The 19,761-nt window shown below is 35.8% G+C and overlaps 2 protein-coding genes across 4 annotated transcripts; one reads left to right on the top strand and one right to left on the bottom strand.

Moving 5' to 3' along the window:
* Window positions 1-1,156: 1,156 nt before the first annotated feature.
* On the top strand, window positions 1,157-4,117 carry LOC132035335 (putative cyclin-A3-1). Its single transcript, XM_059425599.1, has 4 exons — window positions 1,157-1,592; window positions 2,614-2,846; window positions 3,134-3,605; window positions 3,700-4,117. Exons 1-4 carry the CDS (start codon window positions 1,317-1,319, stop codon window positions 3,754-3,756), a joined length of 1,038 nt encoding a protein of 345 aa, XP_059281582.1. The 5' UTR covers window positions 1,157-1,316; the 3' UTR covers window positions 3,757-4,117.
* A 1,500-nt stretch (window positions 4,118-5,617) lies between these two features.
* LOC132033433 (WD40 repeat-containing protein HOS15-like) lies at window positions 5,618-19,352 on the bottom strand. 3 transcript variants are annotated; one of them, XM_059423404.1, is made up of 14 exons: window positions 19,152-19,352; window positions 15,244-15,389; window positions 14,127-14,511; window positions 13,874-13,971; window positions 13,713-13,759; window positions 12,218-12,368; window positions 12,073-12,136; window positions 10,570-10,728; window positions 10,338-10,459; window positions 9,586-9,660; window positions 8,515-8,568; window positions 8,328-8,401; window positions 6,488-6,562; window positions 5,618-6,176 (listed from the first exon to the last, which is right to left on the bottom strand). In XM_059423404.1, the coding sequence occupies exons 1-14, from the start codon at window positions 19,210-19,212 to the stop codon at window positions 5,957-5,959; spliced, it is 1,731 nt and encodes a 576-aa protein (XP_059279387.1). In that variant the 5' UTR covers window positions 19,213-19,352; the 3' UTR covers window positions 5,618-5,956. The 3 variants fall into 3 exon arrangements, with proteins under 3 accessions (XP_059279387.1, XP_059279388.1, XP_059279389.1); XM_059423405.1 differs by having other exon boundaries at window positions 13,874-13,968; window positions 19,152-19,351; XM_059423406.1 differs by lacking the exon at window positions 19,152-19,352 and having other exon boundaries at window positions 14,127-14,519; window positions 15,244-15,383.
* Between the last annotated feature and the right edge of the window lie 409 nt (window positions 19,353-19,761).

The raw sequence follows: 19,761 nt of genomic DNA, 5'->3' as shown, positions 1-19,761 counted from the left end.
GTTTATTTGGCCTTCAATTAATTAAAATATTTAATTTTTATCTCTTTGCTGGTGAATATTTAGAAATTTATTACAACTATTAGCTATAAATGTATTATGTTAATTCCTGCAAGTCGAGTCAAAAGCTTTTCCTAAAGAAGATAAAACGAATAAAACATATCTCAAACACCTCACTTTTTTAAATACTTTGGGAGGTAGAGAAGTTATTTTAGTTATAAATGTATTATGACATCTGGCCGAGACAAACAATTGAAAACAAGGTATTGAAAAAAGAAATAACGAAAACGAATAAATCGAATCATACGATAGAGCGGTAACAACATAATGTAATATAATCTTAAAAATAGTTCAAATACAACATATTTACTATATAAAAAAATCAGAATCACACATTTTAGCTAATTAAAGGTTAAATTTGATCAATTAAATTTCCTCCGTCCTAATTGATAAGGAACTATTTGAATTTCGAGAGCGATCGCGGTTTTTACATGTCTTATATTAATTAATTTGAGTTATCAATTATTCCGACTTATAATACTTTTTACATAATTTTCAAATATGTAAATTTTATTTCAAAAAAAATTTAAAGATCTAAGGTCCAATTCACTGTGAAATTCAAAAGCTTGACTCTCAAAATTTGAATAATATCACATAAATTGGGACAGAGGAAGTAAATTACAACACCATGAGTACGCAGACCTTGCACCTTCTGAAGGTAGAGGGGTTGTTTTCGGAAGACCATCGGATCAAGTAAAGCAATTAAAAGCACAGATTTAAAAAAGAAATACAGTATTGAAGAGGGCCAAGAGGCCATATTGAAAATAATGGAGAAAAACAATAAGTAATACTATAACAGATGCAAAGAAAACAATAAGTGATAATAAAAACAGAAAATAATTACAAGGACCAAATTAAAATTTATCAATACATTAGGGACCAAAAAACTAAACTACTCTAACAATTACAGCTGTAAATGTGATACCACAACTACCTTTTGCTCGTGAATTTATTTAAGCCGGGAGCGTATGTTGGAGGGAAAATCACCCAAATTTTACTAAACTTCGAATTTCAAAACATTTGACCCCCCAAATTTCTGAAACTCAAAAATACACTTCGCTCTTTCTTTCAATCGCCCCTCCAAATCCCATTTCCCAATTAAACAAAAAAAAAAAAACGCCTGTACCCGCCTCAAGTGAAATATTTTCGAAAAAATTCAAGACTTTGATATAAACCCATAATAATAACCTGTCATTTCCCAAGCTCTTGAATTCTCTTTTAGTCTTTGTTCTTGAAAGAGTAAAAGGAAGAGATCATTAATGGCTGATAATAAAGAAAATTGCAACAGTGGTAGAGTTACAAGATTAGCCAAAAAAAGGGCAGCAGAGGCAATGGCTTTAAAACAACAAAGGCCGAATAAGAAGAGAGTTGTTTTGGGTGAGATTCAGAATTTAACTAATGTGGGTGTGAAGAAGCAATCTAAGAGGAAGGTGAAAAGGGCTGTGGCTGTTGAGGAAGTGAATTTAAATGATGATGACCCTCAGATGTGTAAAGCTTATGTTTCTGATATTTACGATTATCTTCGTAAAATGGAGGTTAGTTTTAATTATTCTTCTACTATTCAAGAAAATATTTAATTTGCTTTGTGGTGTATTGTGTTTGAATGTTACTGGTGAAATCGGTAGTTGTTATGGTTAGTTAACTGGTCAAGGATATTGGACTTTATAGAACTTGATTTTTGTTTCTTATGTCTTATTTTGCAATTGTTACTAAGTAGGTGTTCGACTATAGATTCCAAATATTTGTCACTTTATTTGGAATTTATGAAGTTGGAGTCGAAGATGGAATTGTGTTTGGTTATACTTTAGAAAAATGATTTAATAGAGCACTTTATTTGTAATTATGAAACTGGAATCAGAAACCAGGTTTGGAGCACTTTTCCAAATTTGGAATCCAATGTAATTTGGATTTGTTAAATTTTATAACCAAACACTTATTTTGAAATAAATTGAAAATTCCAGAAAAAAAAAAGTGACCAATTTTCATGGCCAAATGGGTCCTTAGTAGTTGTTGTGGTTATAATAGAACTTGATTTTGGTTTCTTATATGTTGTTTTGCAATTGGACTTGTTTAAATTAAAGATAGCATACTAGAAATTCAAGTGGTTAGTGTTATGAATTATTGAATCTGAGTTTAAGGTCTATTGGGTGTTTGTGCTTAGTGTTATAGCATTATTGGAAAATGGATTGTGACAATGGAGGTTCTTTTATTCTTCTACTACTAGTATGAAAAAACTCTTTAATTTGCTTCATGCTGTTCTATTTTTTGCTCTAAATTATATAAGATCTTGATGTTCTTACTGTATTTGAATGTAATTGGTTCAAATGAAATGAAATAATAGTGAGGATTTATATAGCCAAGACAAACTAGTAGAACTTGTTTTTAGTTTGTTATGTCTTAAGTTGCAATTGGACTTGTTTAAAGGTTGGATACTGGACATGTGTTTACTGTTAGGAATTATTAAATCTGAGTTTAAGGTTTATAATGGTGTTGGGTGTTCGTGTTATAGTACTGTAGCATTATTGGGTTTTGACAAATTTGGTCATGTGTGTTCAGATTGAAGAAAAGAGGAGACCTTTGCCTGATTACTTAGAGACAGTTCAGAAGGATGTAAGTGCAAATATGAGAGGGATATTGGTGGATTGGCTGGTTGAAGTTTCAGAGGAATACAAGCTACTTTCAGACACCTTATATCTTACTGTCTCCTACCTTGACAGATTTTTATCAATGAATGTAATCAGCAGGCAAAAGCTTCAACTTTTAGGCGTTTCCTCGATGCTCATTGCTGCGTAAGTATCTTACCTTCAGATGGTTTTTGGTGTGTTGAGTGAAATTAATTATGAACGCTAGCCTAAATACACAAAACCTATATACTGATTATGTATATTATATGTATATTTTGTGTATACAGTATGTTTTTTTTTTTTTTTGTATATTTATACTTAATATACAAACCTACACATTTGTTGGCTAATAATCTTTTGAGCGATCCAAAAATGTAATTATTCCAAAATTTTCCCTGGAAATTTGGTTAGTTGATTTGCTAATGAATTTATTCTTATATGGAAATTTACAGGAAGTATGAGGAGATTAGTCCACCACATGTTGAAGATTTTTGTTACATTACGGACAATACATATACTAAAGAAGAAGTGGTGAAAATGGAAGCTCATGTGCTAAAATCACTCAAATTTGAGATGGGTAATCCCACAGTGAAAACATTTCTCAGGAGATTTACTGGGGTTGCTCAAGTAGACTATAAAAGCCCCAATTTACAGTTGGAGTTTTTGGGATATTACCTAGCTGAGTTAAGTATGTTGGACTATAGCTGTGTGAAATTCTTACCTTCTTTGGTGGCTGCATCTGTTATATACCTTTCGAGGTTTACATTACGACCTAATGAACATCCTTGGAGTTTGGCTCTTAAACAATACTCGGGATATAAAGCATCGGACTTGAAGGAATGTGTACTTATCCTACACGACTTGCAATTGAGTAGAAGAGGAGGTTCTTTAGTTGCCGTGAGGGACAAATATAAGCAGCATAAGGTATAAAATTAATCTAAGTTAATTGTTGGTGATTTTGTTGTAGGTGCTTGTTTAATTCAGCTATCTAACTTGACCTGTTATTTACTTGTTACAGTTCAAATGCGCGTCAATGTTGACCTCTCCTGTGGAAATACCAGCTTCATTCTTTTGAGATTAAGCTTCTGCTTGGACATATAGATTAGAAAGTGCCAAAGATTCTTGGAAAAAATGGACTATGTTCTTGGTTTTGCTTAACCTGGATGTCTGGCTAACTGGCTTTAAGGATGCTGAGGACATTAGTTTTAGTTTTTGTTTTAGTAGATTTTGCAGTCCTAGAAGGAATCTGGTGCAAGAAGTTACTAACTGGTAGTAAGATGGAAGTTGACAGATTTTTTGTAGCTTGGTCAAGAATTTGTAGATGTTTGGCTTAGAACAATTGAAGTTATTGGTTCCTTTACAAGTCTTTTATTCAGGAAATGATGTTTGGTAGTATTTGTTTTTGATAAAGATACAAATCTCTCATGTATAAAGTCCTAGTAAATAACATGACCTAGTCTTTTATTCAGGAAATGATGTTTGGTAGTACTTTATACGTGACCTAGTCCTAGTAGCTTCAGAAGTAAAGAATAGATTGTTGGATCAAATCATTGCGTTCATTTACCGAAGTACTTGTATACGTGTACGACTACTAGTCTCTTTTTCAGCTTTGTTTTCTAAAATAGAGAATGTGTTCATCAGGCAACTAATGATTTAAGTTAAACTAAAATGGCTTAAAGATTTCTGAATTCTGGTGATCTTACTTATATTAAAGGTCTAACCGTTACAGCTTTTTTGGGAGGATCTTTGTGATTCAAATTTTGTAACCATTCAATTTGAAATTGGATATTGTCGTTACTTGATACCCTTTTACGTTAGCGGTCGTTAATGTCCAACTTTTTATCCTTTTATCTTTTGAAATTGCATGATGTTGATCCTTCATTTTGAAAGTTGTGAAGCTCTCTTTCCTTTCATGGAATTTTTTAATCCTCCACATTGAAGACGACGAGTATCTTGTTCCTTAATTAATGACAATATCACATGACTTATGAGGAAGCGGATCCGCTCCAGTAGTAAACCATCCGGATTCTTGCCATTTGTCTAAGAAACAAATGATGGTTGAAATTCATTTTACAGTGCAAATAGATTAAGAAACAACTTTTTTGAAAATGTGTGATATAGTTTGATTTTTGTAATGGGTACAAAATGATGACAATTTTTGTCTTGTACTGGCTAATAATATCTCTATTTTATTCGTTAATTCAATGCGGATGCTTATTATTGTATCCCATTTGTTTTTTTCTTTATTACATAAATAAATTAGCTAATGCTTTGATAAATTCATACTAAAAAATTACGAGGGATTCTTAAAAAATGCTTAAAATTTTCTACTATAGCTTACTGTTTGGTGTATTTATTTGGCAGAAAAATTAAAATTCTTATAAAACGAACAATCTGTAATATTACTAGGAAATAATTTATATTGTATCTCCTAGATCTGACACTATGTCAGATTTATTTCGTCTCATAACTTAGTGGACCCAAAGATTTGGGACCACAAAATGAAGCTTTCCGTTATTGGGGACCTGTTGGGTAACACATGCTGCGAAAGCTCATGTCATTACTTCGCTTCTCTTTTTTCCTTAAAGACTAGAATATGTCTATTTTTGTTTAGTCTATCAACAGATGAATCTCAACCGTCAGTTCTTTTTTCGACACATGGCAATAATCTAACCATGTATTGAACTTTACGGCATAATTATGTAAAGGGATCTGTTCCATACTCATGAGGCTTAACCTTAAGTGATTTGTCCAAATTCTAAATGTTATTAGAGTACTCGTTTTGCATCAAGGTCGAAATATGGAAACTCTAGGTCTAGTACTTTGCCAACCATGTGGTTTGAGTGCCAGTATACTATTCTAGCTCACTCATAGTTAAACTGGGTTTGCAATAGAGGGAGGTGAACCCGCGCTCCCAGAGAATTAACAGTAGAACATCAACCTGAAACTGGAGGAGAAAATACAATTAATGTAACTCGATATCAGCATTTGGGCAACAAATACAGTTACGACAGTACACGCTTCAGCTTCCTCACTTCAACACAGTACAATGGTATAAATACAGCTTCAGCTGTCCCAAAACCTAAACCTAGGTCAGTGCCATGATCCTACCGGCATATCTACAACACGCTATAAATACGATTTGAATACCAATTGTTCTACAATTCTACATGCGACTAAGCAGACATTTGTCACAAATTCACGCATTGCTTGTTACAAGTGCATGGATTTCGCCTATCTTCAACATGAACTTTTTCATGTTTGTTCCTCAACCCCTACATCCGAACATCAAAGACACAGACCACATTGTCTGCAAAACAAGCTGCGACCTTGTTGCCTTCCTTGTTCCAGCACACTTCAAAAATTCCACCATTTCCACTGTACGTTTTTATGATCTTGGCGTCTTTGACAGACCATATATTCAAGCATCTATCCAATGACCCAGTTGCCAAGTACTCACTGTTTGGGCTAAATGCGACAGAGTAGACAGGATCCCTGGGTTTAAAATGGAAGAGACCTCAATAAATACTAACACAAACCCATTCACATAACAAGAACAATAGAAATATTTAAAGATGGACACAAGAGAAACTGTCTTGCTTTTCCGCTCTATCCCTTAAGGCATCGCCTAAAAGTAAATAATAGTAAACCAATTGTAGCAATAATAATGATGATTCAATTTTAGTTATAAAAATAATCAAAAGAATTCAATAGTTCACCACGCAAAACAAAAAAATCATAAAAGGGTGAAGTCAAACGAGTTTGTGTCAAACCAAAAAATCATAATAAAGAATTATATCCATTACCTATGGCCATTCAAGCTGTGGACGAGGCGGCCAATTTCAACATCCCATAGCTTCACTGTGGAGTCAAATGAGGCACTGCACAAGAAATAAAAAGTTGGGTGGAAAGAAGCACTGCACAAGAAATAAAAAGTTTGGAGGAAAGAATAGGCACAAAAATTATTAGAGTGAAGAACAACAAAATAAGGTACTCATTGTCTTATACTCGGATTATTCCTCATAGGGGGATATAGAGCATGAAGCCAATCGGACAAACCTAACCTATTTTATAGACAACGTTACATGCAGGTAACTATAGAACAACAACAACATACCCAGTGAAATCCCACAATGTGGGATGCGGGAGGAGAAAGTGTACGTACCTTACCCCTATCTCGGAAGATAGAGAGGCTGTTTCCGAAAGACCCTCGAATCAAGAGAAAACACGACGAGAAAAAGGTCAGATAAGCACAAGCAGTTCAAAGCAAAATGAAAATGAAACTAACGAAAGCGAAAAAGTCATGATAGAGCAGTCTGAGAAAAAGAAGCAGTATCTACCACTGATAAATAAGATAATCGAAGTACAAGAAACAACATATAGTAGCAAGAATCAAAGGACAATAGACTATAGATCAAAACTGCGATTACCTACTAGCCTTCTACCCTAATCTGAGTCCTCCATAACCTCCTATCTAAAGTCATGTCCCCAGTGTAAGGCTCGCGCCATGTCCCTGTCTAAGCACCTCTCCCCAATACTTCTTCGGCCTACCTCTAACTCTTCTGAAACCATCCATAGCTAACCTCTCACACCTCCGCACTAGGACATCTGTGTCTCTCCTCACATGCCCAAACCGTCTCAGCCTCGCTTCCCGCATCTTGTCCTCCACTGATGCCACTCCCACCTTATCACGGATATCTTCATTCCTAATCCTATCTCGCCTGGTGTGCCCACACATCCATCGCAACATTCTACATGCAGGTAGCTATATGAGGACATAGGCAAATCACAGGGACAACACTTATAAGGCAAGAGTAGGGGCCATTAATAGAACTCCTAATGTGCAGATCATATATTTCTGGAGATATTGCAGCTCTATGAAATGTAACAAGTGTAGTGAGGAGTTTGCGGGAAGCCATCTTCCCCATGTTTTAAAAAATAAAAAATAAAAATAAGTGAATCAACCACGTATGCTTCAATCCCAATCTAGTAGTTGATTTCGGCCATCTTAATCCACTATATTCATCCTATTAATTCTTAGCCCATTTCACTCCAATACTAACAACAACAACAACATACCCAGTGAAATCCCACAATGTGGGGGTCTGGGGAGGGTAAAGTGTACGCAGACCTTACCCCTATCTCGGAAGATAGGGGGGCTGTTTCCGAAAGACCCTTGGCTTCACTCCAATACTAAATAACTACTTTTAATCTGCAGGAAAATAAGAGTAGGATTGGACTCAATTTGAAGGCTATCTCGAAGATAAGACGAGTTAATTGGTTTAATAGTTTGGATAATTAACTTGCCATCTTCACCATGAATCACTGAAAAGAAAACAAGCTTGAAGTGGCAAAACTGCATGTATCAGCAAGAACACGACACAAGCAGGAAAACAAGTTTAAAACGATAATAGCTTTGTTAGTTTTCTATAGATCACCAGAAACTACGTAATATAGAGAACTGTCATCCCTTAACCCAAAAATTATAATACAATCATGGGACGAGATCTTATAGGAAGGAGACCTCGAGATTACCAAGTGATAAACAATTGTGGTAGAAACAGTAGGTCATGCAAAGTAAGATCTGTGGCAATAGGTTTTGATAAGCGAGAAACCCCTGAGGGCTGATCTTTGTAGCATATTTACCTCGCCAGCAACAACTGTTGATTTGGGTTGCTTGTACCAGGGCCAGTTGGACTCCATCTGATGGTGTAGATCTCCTAAAAAAATGAATACCGTAATAACTGATGCGTGATCTGATTACGTGAATCAAACAAAATCAGGAAAAGAGAACCAACATATTCAAATTCCTATTTGTATATGTATTCTGCACCTTGGAATGTTCTCTGAAATCATGCAAGCAGGCATCTTGTTTCACGCTCCATATCTGCACAGGGGATAAGAGTAATCCACCAATTTTACACAGCATCAATCAACATTGATTCAAAAATCAACAAATTTGAAATCCTATCTTAAAGTGAAGATGTGAATCAACTTCCATGCAATCTCTTCTTACACTAAAATCTATTTATATAAAGCAGGAACTGGAGTTCTGGAACGTGTTTGAACTGGCTTGGGATTACTGATTTAGTATTCAGGAATCTAGGCCGAAAAGCATTTTTTTTAATTGAAGAGGTTAAACATGACAACTTCTTCTTTTCATGAAATGTTAAAGGTGTCCGACAGCATAGGGACTGGTGTGAAATGTAGATAATCCCTAGCTTGAGAGAACTAATTTGTCCTAAAAGGACAAATTTTTGCATAGTGAAATGAAACAAGCCCAAGATAGAGCAAAGTGGATATAGTGAACCCCACTAGTGTGGGACTGAGACGGAGTTTTCTATGAGGTTAAGGGAGAGCTTACTGACAGCATAGGGACTGGTGTGAAATGTAGAGAATCCCTAGCTTGAGAGAACTAATCTGTCCTAAAAGGACAAATTTTTGCATAGTGAAATGAAACAAGCCCAAGATAGAGCAAAAGTGGATATAGTGAACCCCGCTAGTGTGGGACTAAGACGTAGTTTTCTATGAGGTTAAGGGAGAGCTTACTGATTATTAGAAAGTAAACTTATCAAAATCTTTGCAAGACCTAGTTAGTATGTATCCATTACAGATGCAAGACGTCACGTTCAACTATTTGAATAAGTTACATGAATAAAAGATATCAATCAGGACTCCCAAGAGAGAAATAAAACAATGATCAGCTGAATTATCAAAAGGAAAAACAATTAGAGACATTTGTATCAGCTAATCTGTAACGACTAAATTCAGAATTTGGATAACTATACGAGTGCAATTATTGCAGACCAGGTAAAAAGAATGCCATAGTCACCGCTTTTCTGAGACCTGGGAGGGAAACACTTCTCCTGCTATTAATTTAACGAAAGAGTACATTAGCAATTACCTTAGCTGTGGTGTCATCAGAGCATGACGCCAACAAGGATCCAAAAGGGTCCCACTTGATTGCATTGACTTCACTCTGCAATCACAAGATAAAACCTTTAAACAGCGCTCACAAAAAGAGTCCTAAAAATTGGTGTTTCTTACAATCTAGCATGCTAAAAGTTTGCAGTTGAATGGGACTTAAATTCGCAAAAATAGTATGTATGGTCTAGAACACAAAATAATAGAACCACAACTCATAAGATGAAACTACAAATAGAAGGTAAGGAAATGATTGTCTGAGAAGTGCACAGTTGCACGATAATGCATTTGCCTGAGAAATCTTCGCACAGCCTAACCAATTCTTTTTCATGGCCAAAGAAAGGGGTCACAAGATTCTTTTGCCTATCACCTCATTATACCATATGTGTAGCTACAATTAAAACATCACATGCAACAAAGACATATAAAGATACCATAAATACAGGTTGCATCTTAATAATCAGGTAACTCAACCAAGGCAATAGTGGTACACATATCTTAGGATAATGTTCACAATTAGGCTTTTGTATGGAACATTTTTTGAGAAACTGGTACCGAAAAAAAGAAACAAAAAAAATATTGACAGGCCGACTCTTTTATGCCCTTCTCATCCTCTCATCTCCCCTCGCAAAGGTGCACAGTACACCAGCACCAATAAAATACTTACTGGCAACAGTAACAAAATATTGAACAAATTTTCCACCCCCCGAAAAAAAAGTACTGGAATATAACCTGATGCCCAGAGAAAGTTTTGACAGGCCGACTCTCTCCAACTTTACAAACATAAATCATGTTATCAGTGGAGCAGGTCGCAAAGGAATTGTTGTTTCGCCAATCAACATCAAGAGTTGGAGCTGGAATACAATAATATATAAATGATTAGACAAGGAAGAGAAACCAAACTGTATCATGGCGGAAAAGTTTAGAAATTAGGACAATAGTAAAACAGAACAAGGAAAAGCACCTGTATGAAATTCAAATTGCTGCTTCCATTCGCCTGACTTTACATCCCACACAATTGCAGTTTTGTCTACACTACCACTAAGGAGATAATCACCTTTCTTATTCCACTTCAAAGAGAAGATTGGCCCTTTATGTTTGATTAGAGTATTTACCAGTTCCCCTGGATATGAAGTGACTCGTAAGATCAATCATTATCAGCAGAAGACACTCAGTGCCATAAGATGAGACAGGTACCCCACACAGTAAGCAAGGAAAGACTTTTAACAGAAGTTAAACTTTTGAATGAAACAAACCAGTCTGATAATTTCAACATATTAAACTTTTGAATGAAACAAACCAGTCTGATAATTTCAACACATTAAACTTTTGAATGAAACAAACCAGTCTGATAATTTCAACATATTCTGAAATTGACCAAAACATGACTAAGAATAGTCTATATCAAGAAGGATACTTTTTCCAACTGTGGAAAGGGAAGTAAGTGAGATTATGATTTGGGTTATAATCATGAAATCTACTGATACCAGTTTCAAAATTTGGTGGATAATAGGTTTGCCCATCTGGTTTCTCCTCTTGTATATCAGACTTAATAACCAATAGAATTCGACCTCATGACGTGCGCCTACAACACATCTTGTGTTATACAATCTTTGCTGTTGAAACACACCCTAGGGCTAAGTTGGGAAGATGCTATAGGTAGTATACTTTTTCAACTATACTTTCATTGGAGTGAAGAAACCTCCTGATGCAGATTATCTTTTTGGTCTTAGACGTGGTTCACAACTCTCTCAAGGCTGAAAACTAATGAGCAGGAGGCTACCCTTTATGAGTAGCATAAGTCAGGCAGCTGCTGTAGCTAGTATATATTTACAACTATCCTTTCAAGGTGGTAGATGTTAACAATTCTATGAAGATTGGTCAATAATAAATCAGTTCTCTCACATGCTTTTTAGAACAAAATCTGTGACCATCATGGTCCTTCAGGGGAAAAAATCGCAGGCCTTCTTAATAGCTGGACACGAGGATTCTGATAGTGCATCGCTCTAGAAAGGGAAGTTGAATAAGAAAAGGAGAAATGAGGGATGAATTGCACTGATGTTTACTACAATAGCAGAGTGATTTTAGGAAGACCGGTCCGTCACAGGAAAATGCTAGCAATTCCAGAAAGGTTTAGAGCTTTCACTTTCACTCTATAAGTTGTCGTGTCTATTGTAGTACAGCTAAGAAGTGAGAATTATATAGCTGACCCCAACTTGTTTGGGACTGAGGCGTAGTTGTTGTTTGCAGATGCTGTAAAGCAGCAACCTCTTGATGCTATAATAATAAAATGATCTACTCACTCCCTCAATGATATTTAAAAAAGGCATAAAAAAATAGGGAACTATATCTCCTACCACTCAATGGTGTCTCATAAAACTCAATATTGTCAGGACCAACTTTACTTTTGCATTTTATCGCACCCCGTTGTTCAACAGCAAGACAATGTTAAAAGAAGATTGCTTACCATCTCGGTTCCAAATTCTTGCTTGGCCATCATAAGAACCTGTTGCAAGTAGGTTTCCCTCGCCCTACACAAGAAAAGTCATAAATACAGAAAGTAGAAAAGACAAATAAAAAGGATAGCCAGTAACAATCTACAAAAAGCTTACATTCCACTCAAGTGTAGTGACATCCTTGCTTTTCTCATTTGTTCGACCTTTAAAATGCTTTAATACCATGACATTTACTGGCCCATTTTGCATATGGGAATTACAAGGACCATCCCCAATTCTCCAAATCCTAGCGGTAGAATCTCCAGACCTGAATTAAGGATTTCGTATGATTAGCTAAAAAAAGTAAAATACTAAGAATAATTTAAGGCTGGTCTTGAACTTTAGATGTAGCATACCCTGTGCAAAAGATTTTACAATTTAGAACACTGAACTCAAGAAGTGTAGCGAGAAATGTACCACACAGTAATGACATTCAAGATTTTGGTTATTAGTAAGTCATATTGTTCAAGATTTAGGTGCAGTACAGTCTCAATTTTAAATGAATAATTACCTTAGATGTCAATATTATTAACTGCGAACAAACAAGCCAATAGTACCATTCTAGTGACAAGAGTAGAGAACTTGAGCCACAAGAAGAGATCTATTGTGGTCAAGAAATCTGAAGGAGGTACTAATCACACGAAGTAATATCATAGCAAAATTCTCAATGCAAAGATACTTCCTTCAATGAACTAATTTAAGGTACAATTTAAAGCAAAGCCTTCAAATGTTGATAAGTGACATGCTGAAAAGCAGGCTTGCTTTAAGAATACAAATTGTTGTCCTCACAAATATCTCCAACCATCTAAGTATGACACACTCCTCTATAGGCATATACACGATAGCGATTTATTATTTATTTCCCCCTCCTTAATAGTAAGACTTGCTGATTTGATAAGACCAACAAGCCCTTACCCTGTCACATATATAGGACCTGATTACTTCTGGGGCTTATGTTTCTACTCTTGGACAAAATCCTCTTAGAATGTCTCTACTGTATGCCTTTTCCCCACGGTGTGGTGTTTACTAGTTAAATAATATAACTACAGAAGGTTACCCACCTCCCCGTAAATAATACATCCTCCTTTATAGTAAACATTTGATGTACACAACAACTACTACGCCTCAATCCCAAACAAGTTGGGGTTGGCAATATAAATCCTCACTTCTCTATTTAAGCTCAATTCATGTCATCATAATACCAAATAAAACCAAAAGTGAGGACTAAGTAAAATATATACAAAACAAAAATAGTAACAACTAACAACGCAACAACACCACCACCACCAATATAAGTCCTCTAACAAGATTATTAGCAATACAAAAAAAGGTTGTCTAACAATACAAAACCCCACTATTAAAGGTTTGATGTATGAACCAGGTAAATGCATCTAACACACAAATGTCAATACTCGATAAAGTCTAAAGTAGTCCAGAGAGGGTAAGTGGTTTCGAAGGGATTTATGAGATTAATTAGATATTAGGTCTTGAAAAAGAACAATGATCATCTCCAAAGTGCTAAAACTCGCAAAATGGAGACAGGAGAATAAAAAAGAAATATCACTTGATTCCTATATAAGAGCAGCATCAAAAGAAATACTAATGTGCTAACCCAGATGCAAGAAGTGAACCATCTGGACTCCAGGCACATGCAAAAACCTGCCATAAGTTTAAGAACAACAAATATTGTCATGCTGATATCAACAAAGTTTATCAAATCATTAAATGAGATTGATACTGAGTTGAGGAGTTGTAGATAGTATCTAATCGTACCTCAGATGTATGGCCTTCCAAAACCAGTAAATCAGAACTTAGGATTTCACATGGCAAGGAGGCTGAGCTTGTGCAAATCTCCATGGGCTCTGGATCTATTTTGCAACTCCAAAAAGTCAGATGAGTAGAAATTTTATGCATTAACACGATTAATAAAGTTCAGACCAAACGTATCAGATGCATGTATGTTCCAGGATGTCTAGCAGTAAAGTTTGTAAAGATTTGCAAGCAAGAAGATATAGAAATATAATACCTCCAGCCTTTCCATTCTCCTCATGTCTAACAATCTCTTTATCTCCATTGGGTCTCATGTCCATAAGATCCTCACGTGGTTTTTCTTTCTCCTTATTTTTTTCTCTCTCCTTATCTTTCTCAATCCTTTCTCTTTCTCGATCTCGCTCTTTTTCCTTTTGTTGTTTTTCCTTCTCTCTTTCTTTAACAGGCTCCCTAGCAGGTTCTATAGCAGGTTCCCGTTCATGCTCCCTCTCATGGTCATTGTTATCCTTGTCCTTTCCCCTAGGTTTATCTTTCCGAAGCTTTTCCTTTTTTTCTTTTATTATTTTCTGTAGCTCATATACATCCTTGGTGATAAGATCAATGGGTTGTAAAAACTGGAAGTCCTCGTCCATATCGTCATCCTGCATGCCTTATTTATTATCAGTCAGTTGGAAGTTCTAAAAAGACCTTGAACTCAGGACTAGGCGTGGCAAAACTAGCCCAAACGCATTTGACCCCGCCCGACCCGCCCAAGCTTTAATGGGTTTGGGCTAGAGTGATTTTGAAGATGGGCTGATTTGCGCCAAATCATCAGCCCATACAGTCCCATCAAATGAGCCCAAACTAACCCATCAATTGCTCTCCATTCAAAAGTATAAAAGCTACAAAACATGATTAACTTTTTTTAATCATTATTTAATTTTTAAATTATTTTTTATTTTTTTTACATTTTTTAATTTTTTTTTTTTTTTTTTTTTTTTTTTGTAATCTTTTGTTAATATTATTTATTTTTTTAATTTAATTTTTTTTTTTAATTTTTCTATTTCCAAAAAGTATTTAGATTTGATTTTCAAAACGCCGTTTATTTGGAAAAGCACGAGCCAGAAAATATTTGCAATCAAAGGATATCAATAATTTTAGTTTCACAAAACGTTTTAAAAGTGGGTTGAGTTGGGCTGATTGGGTTATGACCCATCATTTAGTCCATCTTGACCCAACCCATCTTAGCCCAAGCAAGCTTTGGGTAGGGTTGGGCATTAACCCATCTATTGATCCAACCCATCTTGACCCACCCAACTTTAGCCCAAACAGCCCATTTGCCACCCCTACAAGTCAGGACACAAACATCAAAGCATCACAAATTTTGCACTTACATTGCTCAAATTTGCTTCCAATTCAAGATATTGAATTCCCTTCTGTATAAAGGTAACCAGAGCACCAGGAGGAACTAAATTTCCATCTATTGTGCTCTTATTGATCCCTGCCTCATATCCTAAAGCAAATGCTGCATGCGTGAACCCTGTAAAGAAGTCAGAAAAACCGGAGACTCAAGATGACAAACTACACAACCAAGAGTGGTGAAAGACTATGAAAACATTAATATTAAGAGAGCTTGGACTGAAATCAATAAATAGACAGAAGATACAAACATAATCACCTAAGAGACCCAGCCCTAAGGGTTCATTTTACCAAATATGTCTATTATAGCAACAAAGTTAATAGAAATGGATGTTCTGAAACTTAATTTAATCATATCAGAAAAAACTGAAGAACCACAGAAGTCATGGATAAAGGAGAAGTAAGAGAAGAGGCCCAAGACAATGACGGCATATCTCTAGATTAACCGAACCGATACAATACTACTACCCAGCAACTATTTTGCGTCTAAATGAAAATCACAACATGCACATGTAAGAGCTTTAACTAGTTAAAATAACCATCCCTAACTAACTGATATTATGTGGTTCTACACTAATTCACATTGGATAAATCAGAAACTTTGCGCTAGGTCAGATTATATCCTTTTTAAACACATTTTCTGGTGAAAATTCCGGTCTACTGCAATCCATTAATATAGGAAGTGTACGAAACAATCATTAATTGATAGCTAACATTGAGTTTGCCTTAATCCAACGAACATGATCTATTACATGCCAAAGCAATTTAAAATGGCACAGGATTACAAATAATACTATCCTTTGCTTGAAGCCCTATAAACGCTGTCTCTTTTCCCCGTTTCTCCCTTTAATAACAGAAAGAAGAATTTGAGCGTGCAAGGTTCAAAACTTGCCTTAATTAAACAGCTTCTTTCTATTTCTCAGAGGAATTCATAACAAAGACTCTGAGGATTGTTATTTATAAAGAATAACATTCACTTCCTTTTCAAAGCATTTACTTTGCCGACCGATTGCTTAGCAACAATTGGTGCTCTAATCTCTACCTGGTACAGACTCCATTATTGCAGACGAATAACCACAAACTTACAATCTTAGAATCAACATCACAACCAAGGACCAAAACATAAATGGAAGACAACAGGAAGCTCCATAGCTGGTCACAAGCATGAAAACACAACTTTAGCAGATTTCAGGTATTAGAGCTTGAAAACTTCAGGTTACATTCAGAGCCTTCTCGAAGTTAGTCAACCTTCTTGGCGCTGTTTCAAAAGTAGAAATTACTCCCTCTGTGCAGTGGCGGAGACAGGATTTTTACCAAGGGGGTTCAAAATATAAAGAAGTAACACACGAAGATTACAACATGATAAAGGGTGCGATTCGGGTCGGGCGGGACGGGGTGGGTCAAACTAACCTTAACCCGCTAAATTTTAACTCGCCTTGTCATGCCGCCATTTAACATCTCTTTCTACTTTTGCCCTGCTCCATCCCGCTCTTCTTAAAATTACTTGCGCTTTTTTATTTCGTTCACTTTGCAGTGTTTTACTTCATTTTAATCTCTCTTTTTTTTCCGAATTAGTGCCCCTTCAAATTTCAATCATATATTATCTTTGAAAATCGCCAAAGTTCTTGAAGGGGAAAGAGACTGATAAAATTTATGAATGAGAGAGAAAGAGGAACAAAACAATAAGAATCTTAATGTAATCCCTAATTATTAGGAAAAGGTAAAGAATATACGAACAAAAGTGATAGTATTTTGTTTAAATATGGTATATTAATTGTAAAGTCTGCTACTATGGAAATAATCCAAAAATTATGGTATTAATATAAATATCTTTTTATAAGAGATCTACAATGTAAAAACAAGAAACTATATACTTGGGCTGGCCATTTGTAGTTTATTTCTCCTACGAAATGCAAAATTCAAGGGGAAAAAAAAAAAGGATAACGATCTTCTTCAACTTATTTTAGGAACTACCATTATGTTCATATCTTGGGACAAAAGGATCTTGAAATCATTTAAGTTGGATTTTTCACATGAGAAAGTAATCATGGGCCGTAATAGATACAAGGCTGGGAAGGAAATTGTGGGCCTTAAATCACCAATGCTGGGAAAGAAATCGTGGGCCATACCTTATGCATGCAAGCTGGGGAAAGCTTAAAAAGGAGAACAATCGGCAGTGAGCAAGACTCGAACCTGCGACCTTAAAGATAAGTTGAACCCCCTTAACCACTGAGCCAAGCTTCACAATTATGTCAAGGGGGTTCATTATGCAGTATATATACAATGTAATTTTCTGGCAAAGGTCCCTAGATCCGCCCTGCCTCTATGGCTCTGTCTTAAAATATCTTAAACGTTTTTAAGACGTATGTTTAACTAACATTTTTAAGATGTATTTGTCTGCCAAGCAGGGATAATTGCAACCGACAGTACTTTTCCTATATCTTCACAATATCCAAAATTTAACACGAAAAATATAAATTACTCCAGTGAGGAGTGAGGAGTGAGGAGGTAGCAGAATGAGGATGCTTAGATGGATGTGTGGGCATACTAGGAGAGATATGATTAGGAATAAAGTTAAACGGGGCAAGGAGGGAGTGACCTACGTGGCGGATGAGGAAAGCAAGACTGAGATGGCTCGGGCATATGAACAGGAGGCGCAAGGATGTGCCAGTGAGCAGGTGTGAAAGGTTGGCTATGGCAAGAGTTGGAAGAGGTAGAGGTAGGCCGAAGAAGAACCGGAAGGAAGTGATTAGACAGGACATGGCACAGCTTCAGCTGACTTAGGACATGACCTTAGATTGGAAAGTATGGACAACGAGGATAAGGGTATAAGGTTAGTCGGCGTGGTCGCACTGTGCGTGGAAGCCGCCGCCTCTTCTTTTTTATGTAATTTTATTTAGTTATCACGTAGTTTCTTAATCTTCAAGGAGTATTACTACTCTCTCCATCTCAATTATTTGTCGCTTTTTTGTTTTACACACTCCTTAAAAAATATTAATTGGGAGGGATATTAGACCTACTTTACCCTTATTTATGTCTAAGGTATAATCTCTCTCTACTAAATGTTTACTCTACTATGTGTCAATTCCATTAATGACAAAATTCTTCTAAGGGTAATATGCAGAAAAAATAATTATGGCTTGAACTTCTAAAACGACAAGTAGTTTGAGAAAACTATTTTTAGTAACCGCGACAATTAATTATTTTTCTTACAATCCTACATTGCTTACATCTCTTTGAAGCCGAGTGCCTATCGGCAGGGGGGAACCTATGTGCAACTTAGTGGTGCTTCAGCACCCGTTAAACCTGACATAGATTAGGTATAGTTATACAAGAAATATATGAAATTTGGTTATAAATGTTAAAAAAGCACCCTGGAAACCAAAAAGACAGCTGGGTGCTTTGGTTTCGAGGCGGAATCTAAAGGCTTGGGCGGCAGGAGACCGGTGTTCGAACCTATTGCTCAGCATTTCAATTTTGGTAATGATAATATTAAATGCAGTTATCTTTTAGTTGCACACACGACCCTTAAATCCTGGGTCCATCACTGTCTATCGGAAACAGCCTCTCTACCCCTCACAAAGGTAGGTAGGGTTAAGGTCTGGGTACATCCTATCCTCCCAGACCCCGCTTGTGGGATTACAGTGGGGTATGTTGTGGGATTGCTCCGAAAATTGTTCAAATTAACTTTCCATAAGCTATAAAAGAGAGTGTTACATAAGCGTTGATGAATAAAACAAAGCAAACGGTGTATATCATAACCAAAACCTATAAACCTAGTAAAACAGGAAGTTGAAAATCGAAACAAAAGATGAATTTCTCAAACATAAATAGCGAGTAACAATTAGTAATTGAACCCTAAAAATACACATAGAAAAAAGACCTGATTCTTGAAGGTAGCGGAAAACGAGGTAGTTAAGCTCGGAGGAGGTAATAGAGATCATCTTTGCGAAACGGAGAAAACAAACACCATGTGTTTGAGGAAAGAGATATTTACGAAGGGAGACGTCACAATTTAGATGTATTTTTCCGTAGCAAACGTCATCTTCACTGCTTACTGCTATAGCTCGGTGATTTGGAATTTGGAACATGGATGTAGATGCCTGAAGTGACTGCTCCAGGCCTTTCGTGGGCTTTTGAATTTGGCCCATCCAGCCCATTTACTTGGTTTTCCTCCTTTTCTTTCTTGGGAAATCAGAAATTTTTAAAACTACGTATATATATGGACGCTGCTTATAAATATTTACGAAACGTTACGCTTTTCTTTTATTTACAAAACATAACGATATATTACGAAACGCCTCTAAAACGGATTTTCATATATTTTTCGTTTTTTTTTTATTTTTTTTCCGGAAAATATATATATTTTTTATAAAAAAATATTTTTTTTAAAAAAAATATTTTTATTTTTTTAAAAATAATTTTTATATATATTTTTTTAATTTTTTTTTTTTTTTTTTTTTTTTGGCTCAAAGGCTTAAAAAATTACCTCA

This window comes from Lycium ferocissimum, chromosome 10 (genome assembly GCF_029784015.1).
Source record: "Lycium ferocissimum isolate CSIRO_LF1 chromosome 10, AGI_CSIRO_Lferr_CH_V1, whole genome shotgun sequence".
NCBI lineage: Eukaryota > Viridiplantae > Streptophyta > Magnoliopsida > Solanales > Solanaceae > Lycium > Lycium ferocissimum.
This window is presented reverse-complemented; position numbering and strand designations above follow the sequence as displayed.